We start from the raw sequence: 19,273 nt of genomic DNA on the forward strand, positions 1-19,273 counted from the left end.
CCCAGAGCGCCGCGCGGCGCCGGGCCGGGCCACAGCGACCCCGTGCGGCGGGAGCGGGGATGGGAACGGGGATGGGAACGGGGATGGGAACGGGAACGGGGATGGGGATGGGAGCGGGGACGGGAACGGGAATGGGAATGGGGATGGGAGCGGGAATGGGAGCGGGAACAGGAACGGGGATGGGAACGGGGATGGGAATGGGAGCGGGAACGGGAGCGGGAACAGGAACGGGGATGGGAACGGGGATGGGAACGGGAGCGGGAACGGGAGCGGGGATGGGAAAGGGAACGGGAGCGGGGATGGGAGCGGGGATGGGAACGGGGATGGGAAAGGGAACGGGGATGGGAACGGGAATGGGAGCGGGAACGGGAGCGGGGATGGGAACGGGGATGGGAACGGGAGCGGGAACGGGAGCGGGAATGGGAGCGGGGATGGGAATGGGGATAGGAATGGGAGCGGGGATGGGAATGGAAACGGGGATGGGAATGGGAGCGGGGACGGGAACGGGAATGGGAGCGGGGATGGGAACGGGGCTAGGGATGGGAATGGGAGCGGGGATGGGAACGGGGATGGGAATGGGAGCGGGGATGGGAACGGGGATGGGAATGGGAGCGGGGATGGGAATGGGAAAGGGAACGGGGATGGGAACGGGAGCGGGAATGGGAGCGGGAACGGGAGCGGGGATGGGAATGCGAGCGGGGATGGGAGGGGGGATAGGAATGGGAATGGGGACGGGAACGGGGATAGGGATGGGAATGGGAGCGGGGATGGGAACGGGGATGGGAATGGGAGCGGGGATGGGAACGGGGATGGGAATGGGAGCGGGGATGGGAATGGGAAAGGGAACGGGGATGGGAACGGGAGCGGGAATGGGAGCGGGAACGGGAGCGGGGATGGGAATGCGAGCGGGGATGGGAGGGGGGATAGGAATGGGAATGGGGACGGGAACGGGGATAGGGATGGGAATGGGGACGGGGAGGGGGACGGGAGTGGGAAGGGGAGCGCGAACGGGAATGGGGATAGGGCTGGGAATGGGGACAGGAGTGGGAAGGGGAGAGGGAATGGGGATGGGAAAGGGAACGGGATGGGAACCGGAACGGGAGCAGGGATGGGAACGGGGATAGGAATGGGAATGGGGATAGGGCTGGGAATGGGGACAGGGAGGGGGACGGGAGTGGGAAGGGGAGCGGGAACGGGAATGGGGATGGGGATGGGAACGGGGCTGGGGCTGGGAATGGGGACAGGGAGGGGGACGGGAGCGGGAAGGGGAGCGGGAACGGGAATGGGGATGGGAGTGGGGACGGAGAGGGGGACGGGAGTGGGAATCGGAGCGGGAAGGGGAGCGGGGAGGGGGACGGGGATGGGAGCGGGAACGGGGATGGCAGCAGGAACGGGGACGCGAACGGGAGCGGGCTGGGGCCAGATGGGGCTGTGCCCGTGACACTGTCTCTATGTCCCTGTGGCACTGTCACTGTCTCTGTGTCACTGTCCTTGTGTCCATGTCCCTGTGTCAGTGTGTCCCTGTGTCTGTGTCATTGTCACTGTGTCTGTCACTGCCACTGTGTCCCTCAGTCTGTCTGTGTCCCTGTCCCCATGTCACTGTCACTGTGCCCCCGTCCCTGTGTCCCTCTGTGTCCCTGCCCTGTGTCACTGTCCCTTGTCCCTGTGTCTCTGCCTCTGTGTCTCCATGCCTGTGTCGCTGTCACTGTGTCATTGCCACTGTCCCTGGGTCATTGTCACTGGCACTGTAAGTCGCCGTTACTGTAACAGTCACTGTCCTTGTCCCCATGTCCCCATCCCTGTGTCAGTGTCCCTGTCCCTGTATCACTGACACTGTGTCACTGTCCCTGTCGCTGTGTCACTGTGTCACTCACACTGTCACTGTCCTTGCCACTGTCACTGTGTCGCTGTGTCACTGTCACTATAGCAGTCACTGTCCTTGCCACTGTCACTGTGTCACTGTGTCACTGTAGCAGTCACTGTCCCTGACCCTCTCCCTGTCCCTGTGTCACTATTACTGTCCCTGTTCCTGTCGCTATCACTGTCAGTCTCCCTATCACTGTCACTATCTCTATCCCTGTCCCTGTCATTATCCCTGTCACTATCCCCGTCACACACAAGCCCTAGCACCCCTCACACACTCCCAGGAGAGGCACCCCCCAACACTGATCTCCCACTGATCGCCTCTAACACTGATCCTAGCGATCCTGCTTCTGCGCTCCCTGAGATCACAGAATCACAGGATCGTCAGGGTTTAAGGGACCTCTGGAGATCTTCCAGCCCCAGCCTCAGATCGGACTCAGATCCGAGTCCCTGGGGCTGGGTGGGGGAGCTGTGGTGTGCAGTCAGGGCCGAATTTGTAATGCGCTCGTTAAACATCGCCCTGGTGTTTCCTAATCAGAGCGTTTCGGTTCGCGCCCCCGGGGCGTGTGTGCTGCACAACCACACAGTGCATTTCCCAAGCGCCCTTCGATTGGGAAACGTGGCAGCAATCGTTTCAGCACAGTCCCTAAGTCCTGATCGGGGCTGCAAACACCTGGGAAGTTCGGGAGCTGAACATTCACCGTGCAGCTGCTCGTGGCACAGAAACAGTCACAGGGCTGATAGTAGAGAAGCATGTATGCATCTACCCACACCGCCACCCAAACCATGCTGGGAACCACAGACATCACCTGCTCCCTCACAAGGATTCATCATGTTAGGAGAAATAAAGAGACAGGTTCAGGTAGAACCAGAGCTGCGCGTTCAGGAATTCAAGATTCTTTTTCAAAACAGTGTTTTGCGACTTTGCAAGGCACTTCTCACCAGGTATGTAAAAAAACTTTCTTTGCAAGGAAGGTGAATGCACTATTTGGGGTGTCAGCATGAGGGAACACACTAGTAAGATACATACTTACGGAAAAATAAAACCTCCCCTGCGCTGGGCTGCTGGGAGCTCAGATCCAGAGTCTGCTCTGATGCAGCTTTAGCCACAAGCTGCCACCCACTAACACCAACCTCCACAACCCAGCTGGCTGCTTCGGGGAGGAAAAAAAAAATAAATCCAGAATCTGTATTTATAGGGAAGGATGTGCTCTGGAGGCATGACCTGCAGGACACCTGCAGGACGTTAGGCTGCTCACAGGTGTTAGGGTGGGGCAGTCAAGAACAGGCAACACAGGTTTGGATGGAGTGCAGAGGAGCAGAAGGACACAGGTGAGGATGGTGAGCGTCTGCCTCAGATTTGCAAGAAGGAAGCAGCTCCAAGAGCCACAACTGAAGGAATCAGCAGGCCGGAGGCTTTACAAAAGGGAAAAAAAAAAAAAAAAAGAAATTCCAGCTGTCGTAAGTACTGTGGAATTAGTAAACTAAGCAGGGACACACTAGTGATCTGTAAATGTTTGAATTAAGTAAGTGGCACGAAGGGAGAAGACTGGTGATACATTAATGGTTTTAATGGGGTGAAATTACAGAAGGGCATGTCTAAGCTGAGAATCCGTGTGGAAAGCTTTTGAATGGAGAATCACGGGCTGGAAAATTGTCTCTGTAAGGGAAGTGGTGAAAGCTTTATTGCCTGAGATTTTAAACGCCAGATTAAGATGAATACCAAGGGACTCATTCTGAATTTTCAGGGAGATGGGGCTGAAAGATTAGGAAAGGAAGGTGACAGGCAGGAGGTGGTACTGGCTCATGGAATTCTGGGAATACGGCCCAGCACCTCTTCTAGGCTCCTTTGGCTCCATGTTATCATTCTTTGACTGCCTCTGCCAAAACTGAAATAATTTCAGCATTTGTTACCCTATGAGGAAGCAATAAGAACTCCTCTGCCATGAAGAAAAGAGCAAAGGGAATCTCAGTGGGGCACCCCTAGAAAGGACCACTGGGGATGGGAGTAGCTGTGGAAGGCCCAGAGGCAGAGCCCCAGCCTGAACTTCCAGGGGATGGTCACCATGACCTCCCTCTGTGGCATTTGCACTTCCCCAAGGACAATGGGAGGAAATTCACTCAGCACTGGAGCACAACCCCAAGCTACACTCCCCTGCCAACCAAAAGCTGGTTGTGAGAGTACTTTGGCTCACAAGGGCTTCCAGGCTGGCTTCCCTCACCTCACTCTTGGCAGAGGGAGCGGAGCTCCTCCATCCCTGCTCCCATCTCTCCCCCAGCACCAGGGCATAAGTTTCCCTCCAGCTCCAGACTGGAGAACGATGCTTCATCTCCATGCATCTGATGGCAGCATCCATAGGGACATTGCTAACCATCCACAAAGGAATATATAGAAACTTCACCTTCTGAGTAACATGTAAGCAACACCCATTTCCCAAGCTGGGGTGTGGGCTGCCAAGCATCTGAAATCACAAATGCGCTGCTGAACCCTGGCCAAGTCACCTCCCTGCTCCTTCATGAGGTCACCCAGGCTCCTCTGCAAAACTGGGACCATGGAAAAAGTGTCTGGGACACTGAGGGGTTCACTCATCCCCGAGCTACAGCCCAAATCTCCTGGGGAAGGAAAAGAAGTAAAACCTTTCCTTGCTGCTGTGTTTTATCAGCCAACATCATCTAATTAATCAGCACAGCTGCTTAATTAGCATTAGAGGCATATTTATCAAGGGGCTAGAGGAAGCATTTATTAGATTAGTTTGTAGTTTTGGAGTTGTTGGATTTTTTTTACTGGAGCTTACACAGTTCAGTGCTGAAGGACTCCAAGGTAGATGGAGTGTGTCCTCCCACACAGGTGGTACCTGGTGAAGAGAGAAGGAGCCACGAGACTTACTTTAAACACATTCTCATTGGTAAAGCCTCTGCTTACTCACTTCTGGGTTGTTTGTTGTTTGTTTGCTTTTTTTTTTAGGAGAAATATTTCTGAATTGGAGAAGCAGAAATACTTCCAGCCTGGTACTGAAGATTTTTTAAGTGAGGTAAGTGTGTAAGAAAATGAGAAATATTTCTAAAGCTGCTTGAATTACCAACAGCGACTGTGTTCTCGGATACAAAGTAAAGGATTTCCTGTAAGGTCACACCGACCAGGATTATTATTGTTTCACTGCAGACCTTGTAATTTAAAAAGCCAAAGAACAGCTTAGAAATACAAAACCTTTCCCAGCCTTTCCCAGACTTCTGAGACCTATTCAATACTAAATGTAATTTAAAGAAATACTAAGTACGCTTACCATTTGACACATCAAATTTTTTTTGCTTGTTAGTACCCAAAACAGCATTGAGTATCAAGATATTTGGAGAGTTTTACTGGAGGCAGTACAAAATGCAACCAAATCACTTCTAAAATAAATCTTGAAACATTTAATATTTTTTAAAATTACACTTAAAGTCCCATATTAATTCAATATATCCACTAAAGGATTGATATAAATGGAAAAAAAAAAAAGTGAACACCTTCAGTCAAAGGAAGCCTGAAAAGCAGCCACAATGAAATGTTTGCAACAAAGAGGATGTTTTCATAGTACTAACCAAAAGATACAGCAAAAGAGGTTCCATCCACCTCTTTTGATTCAATGCATTTGCAGTAAACAGATACACATTTCAGCTCAGAAGCCTTAAATTTGCATGGTGTCTTTTGCACTCCTCTAGCATTTTTATTTTTATTATTCTAGTTTTAGTACCAAAATGTTTTCTTTTAAATAAATCTCTATTACTTCGCTAGTTTGCTGATGAATTTTAATATATTCTTTTTTTTTGAAAGCAGTTATTATTTTGCATATTGGCCCGATAAGAACAGTATGTCACTTTGTGGCAAAACGCACATGAGTTCTTTCTTGGCGTTGACCACCTCATATCCAATGAATCATTTTAATTCCTCCCTTTCTTCTTTTTTTTCAGGTGGAATTTGGATCCTCACATTTTCCATGAGGAGGAATTCGAGTTGCGTGGCAATAAAATGCAAACATCTTTTGCACGTTGTTGGGGAAACTGAGGGCTCTGCAGCCAGCTCAGGCCTCACACCGGCTGTCAGCTTGCAGGTGTTAGCAGACAGGTGTCTCCAGAACTCCATCTGGGAGCTCGGAGAGGAGCAGCTGCTGTAATTTGAAGGGAGGCTGGAGCAGTGGAGGCCTCTCCAGGCGTTCCTGTCTCTCTCACTTGGGCGATTATTCCATAACATCCAACAGCCAAGGGTCCAGCTGGCAGACACCCGCTGTGACCTCCATGGAAACACTCAACAGCTGCCCGGGCAGAGGGGGGAGCCCAGAATCAAATGCTTTCTCAGCCAAGCACTCAGGCTGGCGTGCTCCTGTCTCGGCAGGGCCTCTGTGAGGTGCCCCTGTGCTGGCGTCCCACCCCCACACTGGAAAAGCTGGTCCAATCCAAAACACCAACAGCGAGGAAGGATTTCTGCTTGCCCTGCAAGGCACCCTGCCCATGCCAAACCAAAGAGCTGAGAGACCTTCCCGACACGCTCCATAAATCTCATTTACTTGACTTTTCCCGTTTCCATCAGAAGCTGGACTGTCGGACGTGACAGTTCTCCACAGATTCACGCTCAGCTGTGACACACGGCTCAAATGCAGCTGCTGGGGATTTCTTTCCTCCTGGAGTTTCCAGTGCTAGGAAGCAACACGTGGCTGTCTTTGGGCAGCTCTCCAGCCAGTCTGGCCCTGCTGCTCTCTGTGTTCAAGCTCTTCACGTGCTGTGAAACAGCAGCAGCCGGGGAGTGGTGCAGCTGCTCTGTGGGCACAGGGGGGGAGAACAAACACACCCCCTCAGGCTTCACAACTGGTGCTAAGGAAGCACCACAGTCCCGGAAATCTTCCCAAACCTGGAGTCATGGTTACACGTGTGATATAAAAAGCCTTCATCTGATGTTAGCCGAGGAAGTCTTGAGGCTCTCATTAAAAAGCAGGGCTGGTAGCACCCTCAAGCCCTCATTTAATGCATCTTTGTATCCCAGAGTGTGATCAACACTCCCTTACATCTTAAACACTTAAGCAAAGCATTTCTAATCTGCTCTTAAAAGCCTCCAGTGATTAAGATTCCTTAATTGTCAGGCCATGACCTCCAGTGCCTTACACTGGCTTTCTTGTTTCTGGTGTCTACCCAGCCAAGTTCTGATGTCTTCCAAGACTTCTTACCCCTTCCACAACAGGAAAATCAGATTATGCTCTTGTTCTTTCCATGTTCAAAGACCACTCCAATGGCTTTAGGGTGGTTTTTGTTTGTAAGCATGAGCTGTACCTGTAGCCATCCCTGCACTACTGCACCAGATTTCACACCAGTTACCTCTGAGGTAATTTCCCTTCAGCCAGTTTAGCCCATGAATTTTCCACTTGCTTTTACCCTTGTTTTCTAGCCCAGAAGGAACCAAAGACAAACAGCCACAAACCTAAGGCAACTAACCCTTTCCTAACAGCTCAATTTAAAAACCTGAAACTAAACAGCAACTCCCTCCAGTGTATGGAAGATGAGGCTGGAGATTGCCACAGGCAGCAGCTCTCTGAGCATCCTTCAATTCCTCCCCATCATGGCAAAAGAAAGGTGACGAAGTCACACTTGCATTTTATTGACACCAGTGTAATTTTGAGCTTGCAGCTTTTTAGAAATGAGAGCTACGCCCTAAGCATGATCAGACACACAGCTCATGATGCTGTTGCCTTGAGGGAGGACATGAAGCAACAAGAATGTCCCTTCCTGCAGATCCAGTGAAATCGATTTCTGCAATGAAGTAACAGCTCCTGGGGACGTGCACACCATGGCCACAATCTTCTGCAACTCTTAATTGCAAACAGATGGAGCTACAACTTGCTACTGAGTGCACCACTATTTGTCTGGACATCACCCAGTGCAAACAGGCCCATGCCCGATGTCCTCAGGCCACTGTTTCTAGATTTTGCTTTTTCCCCATCCACAGGAGATTTTCAGATTTTTGGCTTTAGTATCAAACAGCTTCCAAAAGCTGAAATGTACAAAACACTTCTAAAAGTGTTGAAGGCTGGTGTGGTGGTGGCATGGAAATAGGAGGAGGGCTTAGGAGACCCTTTTGTAAGATGACATTTGAGGTAGAATTGGAAATCTATCTGCAAAATCGTCACATCCCGCAGTGGTTCTGCAAAAATATTAATGCACTTTCAGGCCTAGAAATGTCTTACTATAAGGATCTTCTTTTGTTGTTTTTTTTTTTTAAAGCTATGCCTGCAGTATCCATAGAGCTATTTATCTGCTTTCATTTGCTTAGCCCTATTTATAATGGAAAGAGAAACAGCAAGGTGTCAACAGTAGACTGGTACCTCTCAAAGCCCTGAAAATGGGCAAACCTTACAGTTCAGTGCCATGGGCTTCCATTTTCTCAAATGACAATAAAACTACAGAAAATGAAGAGGTTGATGCTGCTAGGTCTCAGCCCTTCTGCAGGGCTGGACAACCCTTTCTGTGGAGAAATTCACCATTATTGAGGAGACTAAGTAGGAAGTGGCCAGAATGATTTCTTGATTGCTTTGTTCACTTTGATTAGCACACCAAATCCCTGCTGAAGACACTAAGGAGAAATTTAACTGTTTGCTTCTGTTTAAAGAAAATGCTTAAACTAAGAGGCACTCCACGTATGAGCCTACAACTCATCTGCACAAACTCGGCAAACATCAGACATACTGTGAGTACCTCAGAAAAAAAACTGTATGTCCCCAGCCCTGGAAGGGCAGGAGAAAACAAAAGAAGGAAGCGAAAGCCGATGATCCAGTAGATGTAGAGCCTGTCCTCAGACAGACCATCAAAGAGAGGACTCCACGAAAAAGTGTAACCCAGAGACTGAATATGGAAAGTGAAGAAAACTAGACTCCCTGATCAGTTCAATTCTAAGCAGTAGATTTTGGTTGCCCAAATCCTGACAGCAAGGACACATGGGGAAGGTGCTGTCTGGAGGCCAGTTACAGGTGTGTGTCACACAGGGAAAAATAACAAATACAACAGTACACTTGGAGGTTATTTTATGAAAAATAGGTGATGTTTACAAACACAAGACTACATAAGCCCCTAAAAATGAGTGTACTTGCTAGAAGATCCCAAGTGTACCAGCCAACAGAGAGAACAAGGCAGGAAGCTGCAGAAGTACAGTAAGAATTCCAAAGTGTAATACTAGCGTAAATCAGTAGGCAATAGAGGGAAAATCATCTTCCACATAGGCCACTTCAGGTGAACTGGAGTCTGCTGGGCTACATCAACTCAAAAGCCACGTTGTCAAGCTCCTTTGAGAGTTTGTCCTCCAAGGCCTTCTAGGGTGAGAGAAAACAAAGTGGAATCAGTGACCGTGGAACAGTTTTCATACATTGCTGGAAAACAAACATATCTACAATGATCACACCCTGGGAGGTTATTAGCACTGATTGATTAACCCAGGTGCTGAGCTGGAAGGACGCTCTACTGCAAATTGCAGGCAGCTACAGAGAAATCTCCAAATGAAGGGCTAAATGAGCTCAGTTGTCTTTCCTCTGTGCCCCAATGCGATATGGGACCCTTCCAGCTCCCAGAGGTGGGTATTCTGACCTGAGAACAGCCTGGCTAAGGGGAGCTTGTATTCCTGAACCAAAAGCAACTGGCTTACCAACATGGGCAGGCTCACCTGAAAACGCAGTAAATGCTCTCAGCTAGCTGTTATTTTTGATCACAGCTTGAAGGCCCAGCACTGAACAACTTGTGCTTTGTGAGCAAGCAGGCAGTAGCCTGAAGAAATTACGATAGGTTTTATGGGGCTCAAACAGGGCCCAGCTCCCCCTGTAAAGCCACGTGTGAACTTCCCAAACAGCTTTACAGATGTTTCCCAACAACCACACCTGCATATGACACAAGCACAGAGGAAATGGGCACTGTTTTACAGGGGAAGGTCCCCACTGCAGTCTACAAGGCAGCTTGTTGAATAAAATCTGGGCCCCAGAGCTCTCTGAGAGTTCAGCAGCAGCCAGGAACATTGTGAGACCAACACAACTGAGTGAATAAACATTCCAACACGTGAAGCAGGCAAAATCCATAGGGATGCAGCTACTTAATCCCCACTGATACCACTATGTCCAACTGCCTATGTAGCTCAGACATCATTCCTCCACCATTTCCCCTGAACAATATGCACAGTTTCTGCCTTACCAGAGTAAATTTCCCCTTGAGATCATTAAGAACTACAGTATGAGGTGGGTAAATCTGTAATCAATTAATACATGTAGCTTCTGAAAGATAAAAAAAACCCTTACCAGTTCTAGTTTTGCTGCTTCAACCACCACTTTTGCCAGGGGAATACTCTGATGAGAGAAGATGGCATAAAAATCAGCATTTCAGCAGGAGAGAGTCCCTGTCCCTTTGCAAGGGTCTAGTGATTCTAGCCACAGGTAAATTCAATGATAATAAAACTAGTTTTGTGTACACCCTTCACGTGCAGAAAGTACTGACATTAAAAGCCTAGTATTGGTTTGGTTTGGGCAATCATGTATTTTACAAAAGTCTTGTATGGCCTAAAGTCTAAAAAAACCCCTCAATTTAAGCAATTTTCCAAACCTGCCAATCAAGGGACCTGATTTTAAACATATTTGTGCATGAATTTTCCAAAGCACAATAAGCTTGCATGGATAAACCTCCCTCCCTCCTGCTGCCTGCACCAGAAATGAGGTGTTGGGCTCTTCCTGTCCCCACTGACAGCCAGACATGAGGAGGGAACTGGAGAACCTAATTTAGTTTGAATGTCGTGTTCCACTTGAGGGAAGGAGGCAGATGCCTTGGGAGGAAGATGGATTAAACAGAGGAACAGTCCCACCCTTCAGCCTTTTTTTCTAGGAGCAGGACAGCAATGGTTGTGTGAGAGAGATGGGAAAACTGTTTCCAGAGAGCTGAGTACCCAGCATCCTAAAGAGAAATCAAAGAAAATGATGGAGCAGCCATTTTAGGGGACAAGGCCTATATTTGGCTCTTTCTTCATCACCCTTAAAATCTTGTTCAGAGCTCTAACCTCTGCACCACGTGCTGTGTCCACCATACTGACAGCCTGATGACACATATAGCTAATATACTGGCATATATATTACATTTTCTTCACATATTTCTTTGTCCAATTTCTAGCTAATTCACCTCGACACTAATTCACCTGGCAAATCTGTCCACTTTGTTAGAACAAAGTTTGCCTGGCAAGCATATTTAATTTCTTGGCTTTTATTAATAAATAGTCTTTTGTTTAAGTTAAGTCTTTGGTTAATATCATTAACAGACCTGTAGGTCATCCACCTGTCCACCAAAGCATCACAATATCCTTTAAATTCTGAAGTTCGTTAAAATTAATCTGATTTGCAAATACAATAGAACAGTAGAATGAATAATTACGAAAGGTAATTCCAAGTAGATCTTCTGTTCCTTCTTCAGAGATGCAACTTTTTTCTCCTGTGAAACCACTTCCTGTGAAGAGAGCCAGGCAGATTATATTCTAGAGTCTTAAAGAAGTGATTAAATCAGTGAAATAGATCCACAATTACCCAGAGCATTTCAGAATTCACAGACGTTGTCAAGAGCTTTCATCCTCCTCAACACACATGAAAAACTAAAGTTTTGCAACAGCAAAAAGACCCTCCCTTACACTTGTACTGCTTTGCTTATTTTGGTAACAAGGGGAAATAATTTCTCTTTGAGGCTGCAAATTGAGAACCTTCCACAGTCTTCAACTCTTTTCAAATAATCAAGGTTAAAAAAAAAAAAAAAGACAAAGTCATTTGTGCTGCCCATTTCATAGAGCTCTTGACAAAGCAGATCTAGAAACGTCAGGGAGTCAAACCTTACCTTATGCTAGGTTTCTAGAAGACAACAAGCCCAGAAAATTGCTTGTGGCTTTTCAGTTGTAAAATTTCAACAAAGTTTAGTTGTGGTCAGTACTCTCCTAAACGCTGTGCAATGTAAGCATTGCCACCCAGTGCTGGTTCATGAGAACGACAGCAGGGAAATCAGGAAACCTGCTTTCATTGTTCCGCTCAGAAACATGCAGGAAAAGACAGCAAAAGAAATCAGGAGAAAGACCAAGTTCTCACTACAATGACAGCAAAACACATTAAGATGTGGTGAGTGCAGACAGACAAACACAAATGTCACATGTACAAATGTTTCAGCCCAAAGCTAGAGAATCTTTAGGTACTAACTCAAGAAACGTGCTTTTTTCCTTAATACATATCCCACTGGGCTTACAAAACAGCTGAAAAATGTTATGTTTAAGGACACAAGAAAAAAATAGCACACAGTTGTTGGGAATTTGGATTTCACTTGACCTTGTCCTCTTGCTTGGAAGCGCCTGAAAGTAGGTTTATTTCACATGAAGTAGGAGGAATCGTGGGTCATTCTGTCAAGAAACTGCAATACACAGGTAGCCACGTAATGGGATACAGTCCACAGAATATCCACTCTGTTTACAACATGGATCAAGTAAAGGAGGTAGAGCACAGGCTGCCAATTTGCTTTCAGTGGCAGGAAACTTATTTCAATGAAATTCTCCAATAGATGCTTCTAGGATTTCCTAGGAGAGAGAAACCCATTCAACAGACCCCAGTTCATGGGTATCCATCTACAGGATTTTTATTTGTGCTTTTTCGACCATGAACATTTGTTCAGATGACCAAACAGCAAACTGCATTTCCTGAAAAGGAAGAACAAGCAAGCCTAGTCTGTACCATTGCAGAAACAGCCATCCTGTAACCAAAGACTTACCTCAGATAATTGCACCAGTGCCTTGTGTGTCAGGGATGTGTCCAGCCCACGGGCAGCAAGCTCCCTCTGCAAACAGGAGAGAGTTCATTTGTAACTGAGGGCAAAACGTAACAAGGAGGAGAAAGATTTCACCGTTGCCTCTTATTTTTATCTAAACAGGCAAAGAAGAAAGCAACAGGAATGTGCAATTTGAGCCACAGCCAGAGCTGCCATACGAAAGCAGTTGCTGCTAAAATTTCTATCAATAACAAGTCTTTCCAGAAAACTAGAGGGAGAAGAGCACTTGGCCAGGCTTGAAAGAGGCTTTTTAGTAAAATGTACCAACTCTAATACAACACTTTCCATCTCATATTTGTCAAGTTATCAGACAGCATCTAAGTATTAAACAAAGCATCCACATGTCCTTCATCATTTAGGAAAGGTGAAGGAGCAGGCAGTGCAGCATTTGCTTTCTGCATTTAATCATCCATTAATTTCAAAAACTGGCTATATTCAGAATTCTGAGGTGCAACTTAAGCTCATGGAATCAGCTGCTCTACTGGTAGCTGCCTGTATTCTCTTATATGACAGTACCTCACAATAACCACAAGGCAATCCCAGCTAACACAGTTCTCAGGAAAAGAGAAGAAAGGCTTGTATTGATTATAGGATGTGCTGAGAGACCAGCAGGAACAACTGAACTGCAGTAACATATTGTTCTGTCAGCCCAAGAGTCCTTGGTCCGAGCCTAGGAGGCTCCTGGAATATCTCTGTAACTACGAATTTGGGCCTGATCAACCATGGCTGTATCATCCCATCACAATGCCTTGTCACAGAATCCTTTCCACCTACCTGAGCAGCCTTGATCCTGATTTCTAATTCCAAACCTTTATCTGTCAGGTACGTCATGGTCTTAAGTTGTCTCTCTACTTCGACACATTGTTTTTTCTGACGTTCCTCTGTATTCTCAATATGCCTTAAAAATAATACAAAAAGGAAAAAAACTTTTACATTCAAAGAGATACCAGCATACCAATACTGCTACTTATCTATGCTCAAGCTAAACCCCTTAACACAACCAACACAAGAATGGAGAACACAGAGAAAAACCTGCACTTCCCTGTGAGATTTCCCACTGGAAACATGAACAGCTGTCACCTCCAGAATCCCAAAGGCCAGTGAAAATAATGGCTAAGGGGAAAGTCATCTGCCTAAAAGCAAAGGGTAATAGTCTTGTGCACAATTCCCTAACTGAGTTAGAGATGTGTTATACGAGCTAAACTTCAGATCACAGAGAGGGACCACAGCAAACCTGCACAAAGCATACAGATTTGGTATCTCTGCTACAAGCAGCACCACAGTTACCACTTTAAAACACACAAAAAAAAAAACCCAAACCAAAATAATTAGACTGGAAGAGAGCTGTGGAGATCATCTGGGCCAATGCCCACTCACGGCTGGGGCTGATCCTGCTGTGCTTGGCAAAGCACTTCATTTTACATCCTCCAGGGAATGGACTTGATACTGAATTTTTTATATATATATATAATTATGAAGTGTCTCACACACTGGTTAAGGGAAAATCTTACCTGGGAATGGTTTTTGTTTTGCCTGGCTCCTTCACTCCGGCTACAGAGCCCATGCTAAACGTGCTAGTAGAGCCAGGTTTGCCCTCAGCCTCAGACAAAGGCAACTGGTGGAAGATGTAAGCTCATATTTGAAAACTGCTTATAGACCATTCATGTGTTAAAATAATGGGTCTGATGGTATCCCAAATCTCTTCTGATCACTGAATGTGTCCATGGTACATGGCTTTTCATAGATACCTCCAACTACTTTGAATTGGACATGTGTCAAACCCCTGGAAATTTAGTTATCCTTGTCAGTTACTACAACCAGTGTTGCCCACAGCAGAGATCAGCAGTACTGCTTGCACCTTTCCCTTTTCCTCATCCACTACTCACTCCAGTGACTGCTTGTTCAACATCAGGGCTGAAGTCAGTTTTTTCTTGGCGGCGTCCAATTTCTGCTGCATTTCTCTGTTTTTTTGTGTTGTTTCAAACTGCTCTGAAGTCATATTATTGATGGCACAGAAGAGGCTGGTGAAGAGAGAATCAGTGGGAATGCTCAGAACTATTGTTATTCTTTTCTCCACACTTTACACAAATGACTTAGTTTTCTCGTGATATTATCTTAGGAGGAAATCGAAGTAAGTGACTGGGGTAATTTGCTTTCCTTAACTAACACAGATTCCAAATGGAAGGAAAAATGGGGCAGCAATCTGAGTAGGAGTAAGTGAAAAACACCTGGCACCCCAGTGAATAAAACTACTGGGTTTGAAACCACCCCCAGGTTCCACTCCTGCCTTGCCAAATCGCCTTTGAGAGAAACTGTATTCAGTCCCTGAAAACACACGGCCCCGAGATGTGCCCAGCAGCATCTGAGCCTCTCCCTAAATGGTTCAAAGCTGCTTTTCCCTCCAGCTCAGGAGAAGAGCTCTAAGAGCCAAGATCCTGAATATGACAGAAGAACTGGATTCCAAGGCAGATTTTGGCCTTTCCTTACTGCAGTGGTGCTGTGCCAGGGGCCAAAGCCAGGCTAGGGAGAGGGACCCAGGAAGACCAGACTAACCAGATGTGATTTCTCTGTGGCTGAGGGAGTCTCCTCACATGAACCAAGGCCAGATGAGAGAGAAGAATGAGGAGCTGAGACTGGAAGACCAGTCACAGTACCCCAGTCCTTGCCTAAGCAGTGTGAATGCTGCCCTAGCTTGGGCTACCTGGCACAACAGTCCAAGTGGCAGCACCCTGAAGCCACTGGCCACAAAAACACGAGCAAAAAAGAGGGATTTAACTCTGTCTGAGACCCTTCTCAGGCTTCAGAGTCTTCCTTTGCTGGGCCAACCTAGAGTCAGCACTTTGTGCTCAGTTCCTCTGTGCTCCAAAGCCGCCCAGCGGTGCAAAATAAGCTGGAAAATAAGATTCCTGGGGTCAAAGTGAAGTTTAAGCTGCTGTTGTGAGAAAGCAGAGGGAAAGAGCACAGACCATCACCTCAGATGCAGAGTGTGAAGAATTACCTGGTAAGAGACGTGTCTTTTGTTTGGAGTATCACTGCGCTTTTTGCCAGACTAGAGAGGTCCCTGGAGGCTTTTCTGGACAGACTGGTTGGGGAAAGACCCAGGTCTTCGAAAATGTCCTGCATTTCCTTAGCTGGAACACAAATACAACCCAAAAATAGATAATTTTTTTAATATTTGTGTTCTTTTAAGGAACTCTCCAAAGCTAGAACCCAATCCCACATCAGAAACTTGCCTACCTCTCTGTTGTCAGGGAAAGAGACACTTTAAAAGAAGGCTTAAACATGCCAAACTGCTGCCACGTCCCCGTTTGTCAAATAAATTCAGTGTATTAAGGGAGAAAGCACTGCTCCACTCCTTCCCTGACCAGTCTGTCTGAACTCAGACAAACAGGAGTCCACCCTTGTGTTACAGCAGTGACCACACGTAGGTCTTCTCCCCACAGAGCTCAGTTTTAAGCCTGTTCCTAAGCATGCACATGCTTGTCATGGCAAGACCCAGGAGGTCTGTCTCCGTCATTGTTTGTTTGATAGCAAGGCACTAGAGGACTTGAAGTAACAAAACCAAACGTTTTTTGGGTTTTTTTTTTTTACAAAAACATCTTAGTGTGTAGAATCTTCTCACAAAGAATTAAAATTCCTTCCTGAAAAAAGCCAGTGAAGGGACAATCCTTTAGTAACGGAGTTAAAAATGTATTATGGTTCCCTGAACCACTCCCTTTCTCCAAAAAACCAAGACGTTATCAAATACTCAGTCTAGACTGCTTGAGTGTAACTTAATCACCTCACTATTCTTTCAGATTCCTCCAGTGCTTTCCTTAACAGTGGCTTAGCACCAGCTGCAGGGTTGCTTCCCTGTCTATCCAGACAGTATTTCCATGCTGTGCTATCCAGCCCAGCAGGTTAAGAGGTTTTAGCAACTAATCTCTTGACCAACCTTATGTCACTAAGTAAATTTTGCTGAAAGGATGCATTGCAGTAAAAACTGTATCAGAACAAAAGCTGAGTTTGTTTCAACTATATATATATATTTTTTTTTCCTCAGATTCTAAGAAATACAATACAATCTTCAGGATCCCTAAGAAAATCCTAACCTGGACAGAACTGAGAAATGGAGTTTCAAACTCACTTGCTGCTTCATGCACTGCTTCCTGATGCTTCATGTCCTCTATCAGCAAAGAAACATCCCTCTCTTTGGCTTCACAACATTCCATAAGATCATGCAAGATATCCACCGTCCTTTCATTCACCTCGTGTGATGGAATAAAGTGATCCCCATATATCTTCTTCAGCCATGAAGAAACCTGCCAGAGAAGAGAAACAAAAAACCAAGGAATCACATGAAATGACAGAAAATAGCTGATATATGTGACAAGTGTGAAATGCTGCAACCTCTGAATTCCTGAAGAATAACTCCTACTACATCAGTCCAGGCATGGGTGGGAAAAGGGGAGAAAAATTCCTTTGTCTCTTCTTTAAACACCCAGTGTGGTTTAGAAAACAAATTCCCTTTTAATCTGTCTCAGTTCTCTGGGCACTTCCTTATCCCCATGTGATAAAATTTTATCTTTTTATTCACATGACCTGTTGGGTATGGACACACTAATGATCCAAGAGATGTTAAATGTATGTTTGGGAAGCTGGTAAAAACTGCGTTAAAGCACATGGAATAAAACTGCCCAAAACATGATCACTAGGAACAGTCTCTGTGGGACAGTGGGACAGAAAGAGTCACTACAGTGTGCAGGAATGAGCCCTGCAAAGCATTCCGAACACTGAAAACAAGGTCAGGAATGAGAGACTAACACAGTACTCTCATGAAGGACTGTGATTACAGAATCGTAGAGTCATTTAGGTCGAAAAAAGCCCTCTAAGATCACGGAGTCAAACCCTTCCCCAGCACTGCCAAAGCCGCCACTAACTCATGTCCCCAAGCGCAACACCCACAAGGCTTTAGATCCCTGCAGGGATGGTGATTCCACCACTTCCCCGGGAAGCCTGTGCTAGGGCTGGACAACCCTTTGAGTGAAGAAATTTTCCCTAATATCCAATGAAATTAGGTTAGAAAGGTTAGATTATGACTAGAAATAAGTGAACACATGGGAGCTCTACACTGAGGGAACATAAATTCTTTCTTAACGCTGCCTAAGAAACCTGATGGAGAAGGGACACAGCCGTGTAACTTTAAAAGACAGCTTTTCCTAGCACGTCCTTTATGCTTGCGCGCAGCATCTCAGCGACATCCACACACACACACAGAGCAAACCATCGCACCGTAGGAGCGATGACTCCGAATGACGTGCAAATTGTAACACAGCGAGCAAGCCAAGCTCGCCAACAAAAAAAGGACCCCGCGCCTCCCGTTACCTGGATGAGTTTCGCCACCGGTTCGGGATCGGGAGGGTTCGGATCTCCCGCCTCAGCCTCTGTCCAGGCCTCCGCAAGCGCCGCCGCCGCCATCGCGCCCGCAGCCCGACGGGAGGGGGCGGCTCGTGGGGCGGGACCGGCGCGGCGGGAAGCGATGGAAGGAGCCGGAGTTCGTGATTTGCTGAGAAAAATAAAGTTTAAAATGAATCGGAACGTTAAGAGGTCCGAGTTAAGAGAAGATATTATATATATATACATATATATATATATTTAAAAAAAAAAAAAAAAAGAACCAAACCCCCAAAAACAGATGCGAGAGAATTTCACAAGTACAGATGACCGGCGGTGAAGGGCCCTGTGGGTGCTGGTGGCAGCGGCTGGACACGAGCCCAGGTGTGCCCAGGGGGGCAAGAGGCCAATGGCCCCGGGGCTGTCCCAGCCATGATGTGGCAGCAGGGCCAGGGCAGTGCCCTCCCTGTGCTGGCACTGCTGAGGCACCTCCAGTGCTGGGGCAGTTCTGGGCCCTCAGACAGGAGAGACATTGAGGGGCTGGAGCGTGTGCAGGGAAGGGAACGGAGCTGGGGAAGGGTCTGGAGCAGCAGGAGCGTCTGAGGGAGCTGGGGGGGCTCATCCTGGAAAAAAGGAGGCTCAGGGGGGACCTTCTGGCTCTGCAACTCCCTGACAGGAGGGGGGAGCCAGGGGGGGGTCAGGCTCTGCTGCCAAGGAACAAGGGACAGGATGAGAGGAGACGGCCTCAAGCTGTGCCAGGAGAGGTTTAGATCAAATATTAGGGAAAATGTCTCCACAGAAAGGGTTGTCCAGCCCTGGAACAGGCTGCCCAGGGCAGTGGTTGAGCGAATGTGTTTCTTTTCAGGCAGGTTTACAGAACGTGAAGTGACTACTGAAGTAATCAGCATAAGAAACATTGCTGAAGCATCACATTTGCTACAACACATGCCAGAATAGCTCAGGATTTTTCACTTAACCTTTTCAATTCCCAGAAAGGTCTTCTGGCATCTGTGACTTTACCAACCTCTCTGTATTTACCAGGGGGACATGATCATGCTGTACCTCCCCGGGTTTCAGCACTTTCTCACTGGCAGACCAAACCCTGTCTCACATACAGGACGTACTGCATCCCCAGCAGCAGGTTGAGGGCAGGGATTCTGCCCCTCTGCCCTGCTCAGGTAAGATCCACTGCAGTGCT

At 47.1% G+C, this 19,273-nt stretch overlaps 1 protein-coding gene across 1 annotated transcript; it reads right to left on the reverse strand.

The window, feature by feature from the left end:
• Positions 1–8,895: 8,895 nt before the first annotated feature.
• HAUS1 (HAUS augmin like complex subunit 1) lies at positions 8,896–18,201 on the reverse strand. Its single transcript, XM_064642239.1, has 9 exons — positions 18,067–18,201; positions 16,829–17,003; positions 15,701–15,833; positions 14,589–14,723; positions 13,477–13,600; positions 12,646–12,711; positions 11,281–11,352; positions 10,164–10,211; positions 8,896–9,194 (listed from the first exon to the last, which is right to left on the reverse strand). Exons 1-9 carry the CDS (start codon positions 18,157–18,159, stop codon positions 9,135–9,137), a joined length of 906 nt encoding a protein of 301 aa, XP_064498309.1. The 5' UTR covers positions 18,160–18,201; the 3' UTR covers positions 8,896–9,134.
• Between the last annotated feature and the right edge of the window lie 1,072 nt (positions 18,202–19,273).

This window comes from Pseudopipra pipra, chromosome Z, assembly GCF_036250125.1.
Source record: "Pseudopipra pipra isolate bDixPip1 chromosome Z, bDixPip1.hap1, whole genome shotgun sequence".
NCBI lineage: Eukaryota > Metazoa > Chordata > Aves > Passeriformes > Pipridae > Pseudopipra > Pseudopipra pipra.

What these genes read in the sequence shown, in the direction of transcription:
- HAUS1 (XM_064642239.1), bottom strand. Translation starts at nt 18,159, where the DNA reads ATGGCGGCGGCGGCGCTTGCGGAGGCCTGGACAGAGGCTGAGGCGGGA. An exon ending in AGCAGTGCATGAAGCAGCAA is followed by an intron (nt 15,834 to 16,828) that starts GTGAGTTTGAAA and finishes TTTGTGTTCCAG; the next exon opens with CTAAGGAAATGCAGGACATT. An exon ending in TTGAACAAGCAGTCACTGGA is followed by an intron (nt 13,601 to 14,588) that starts GTGAGTAGTGGA and finishes ATTATTTTTAAG; the next exon opens with GCATATTGAGAATACAGAGG.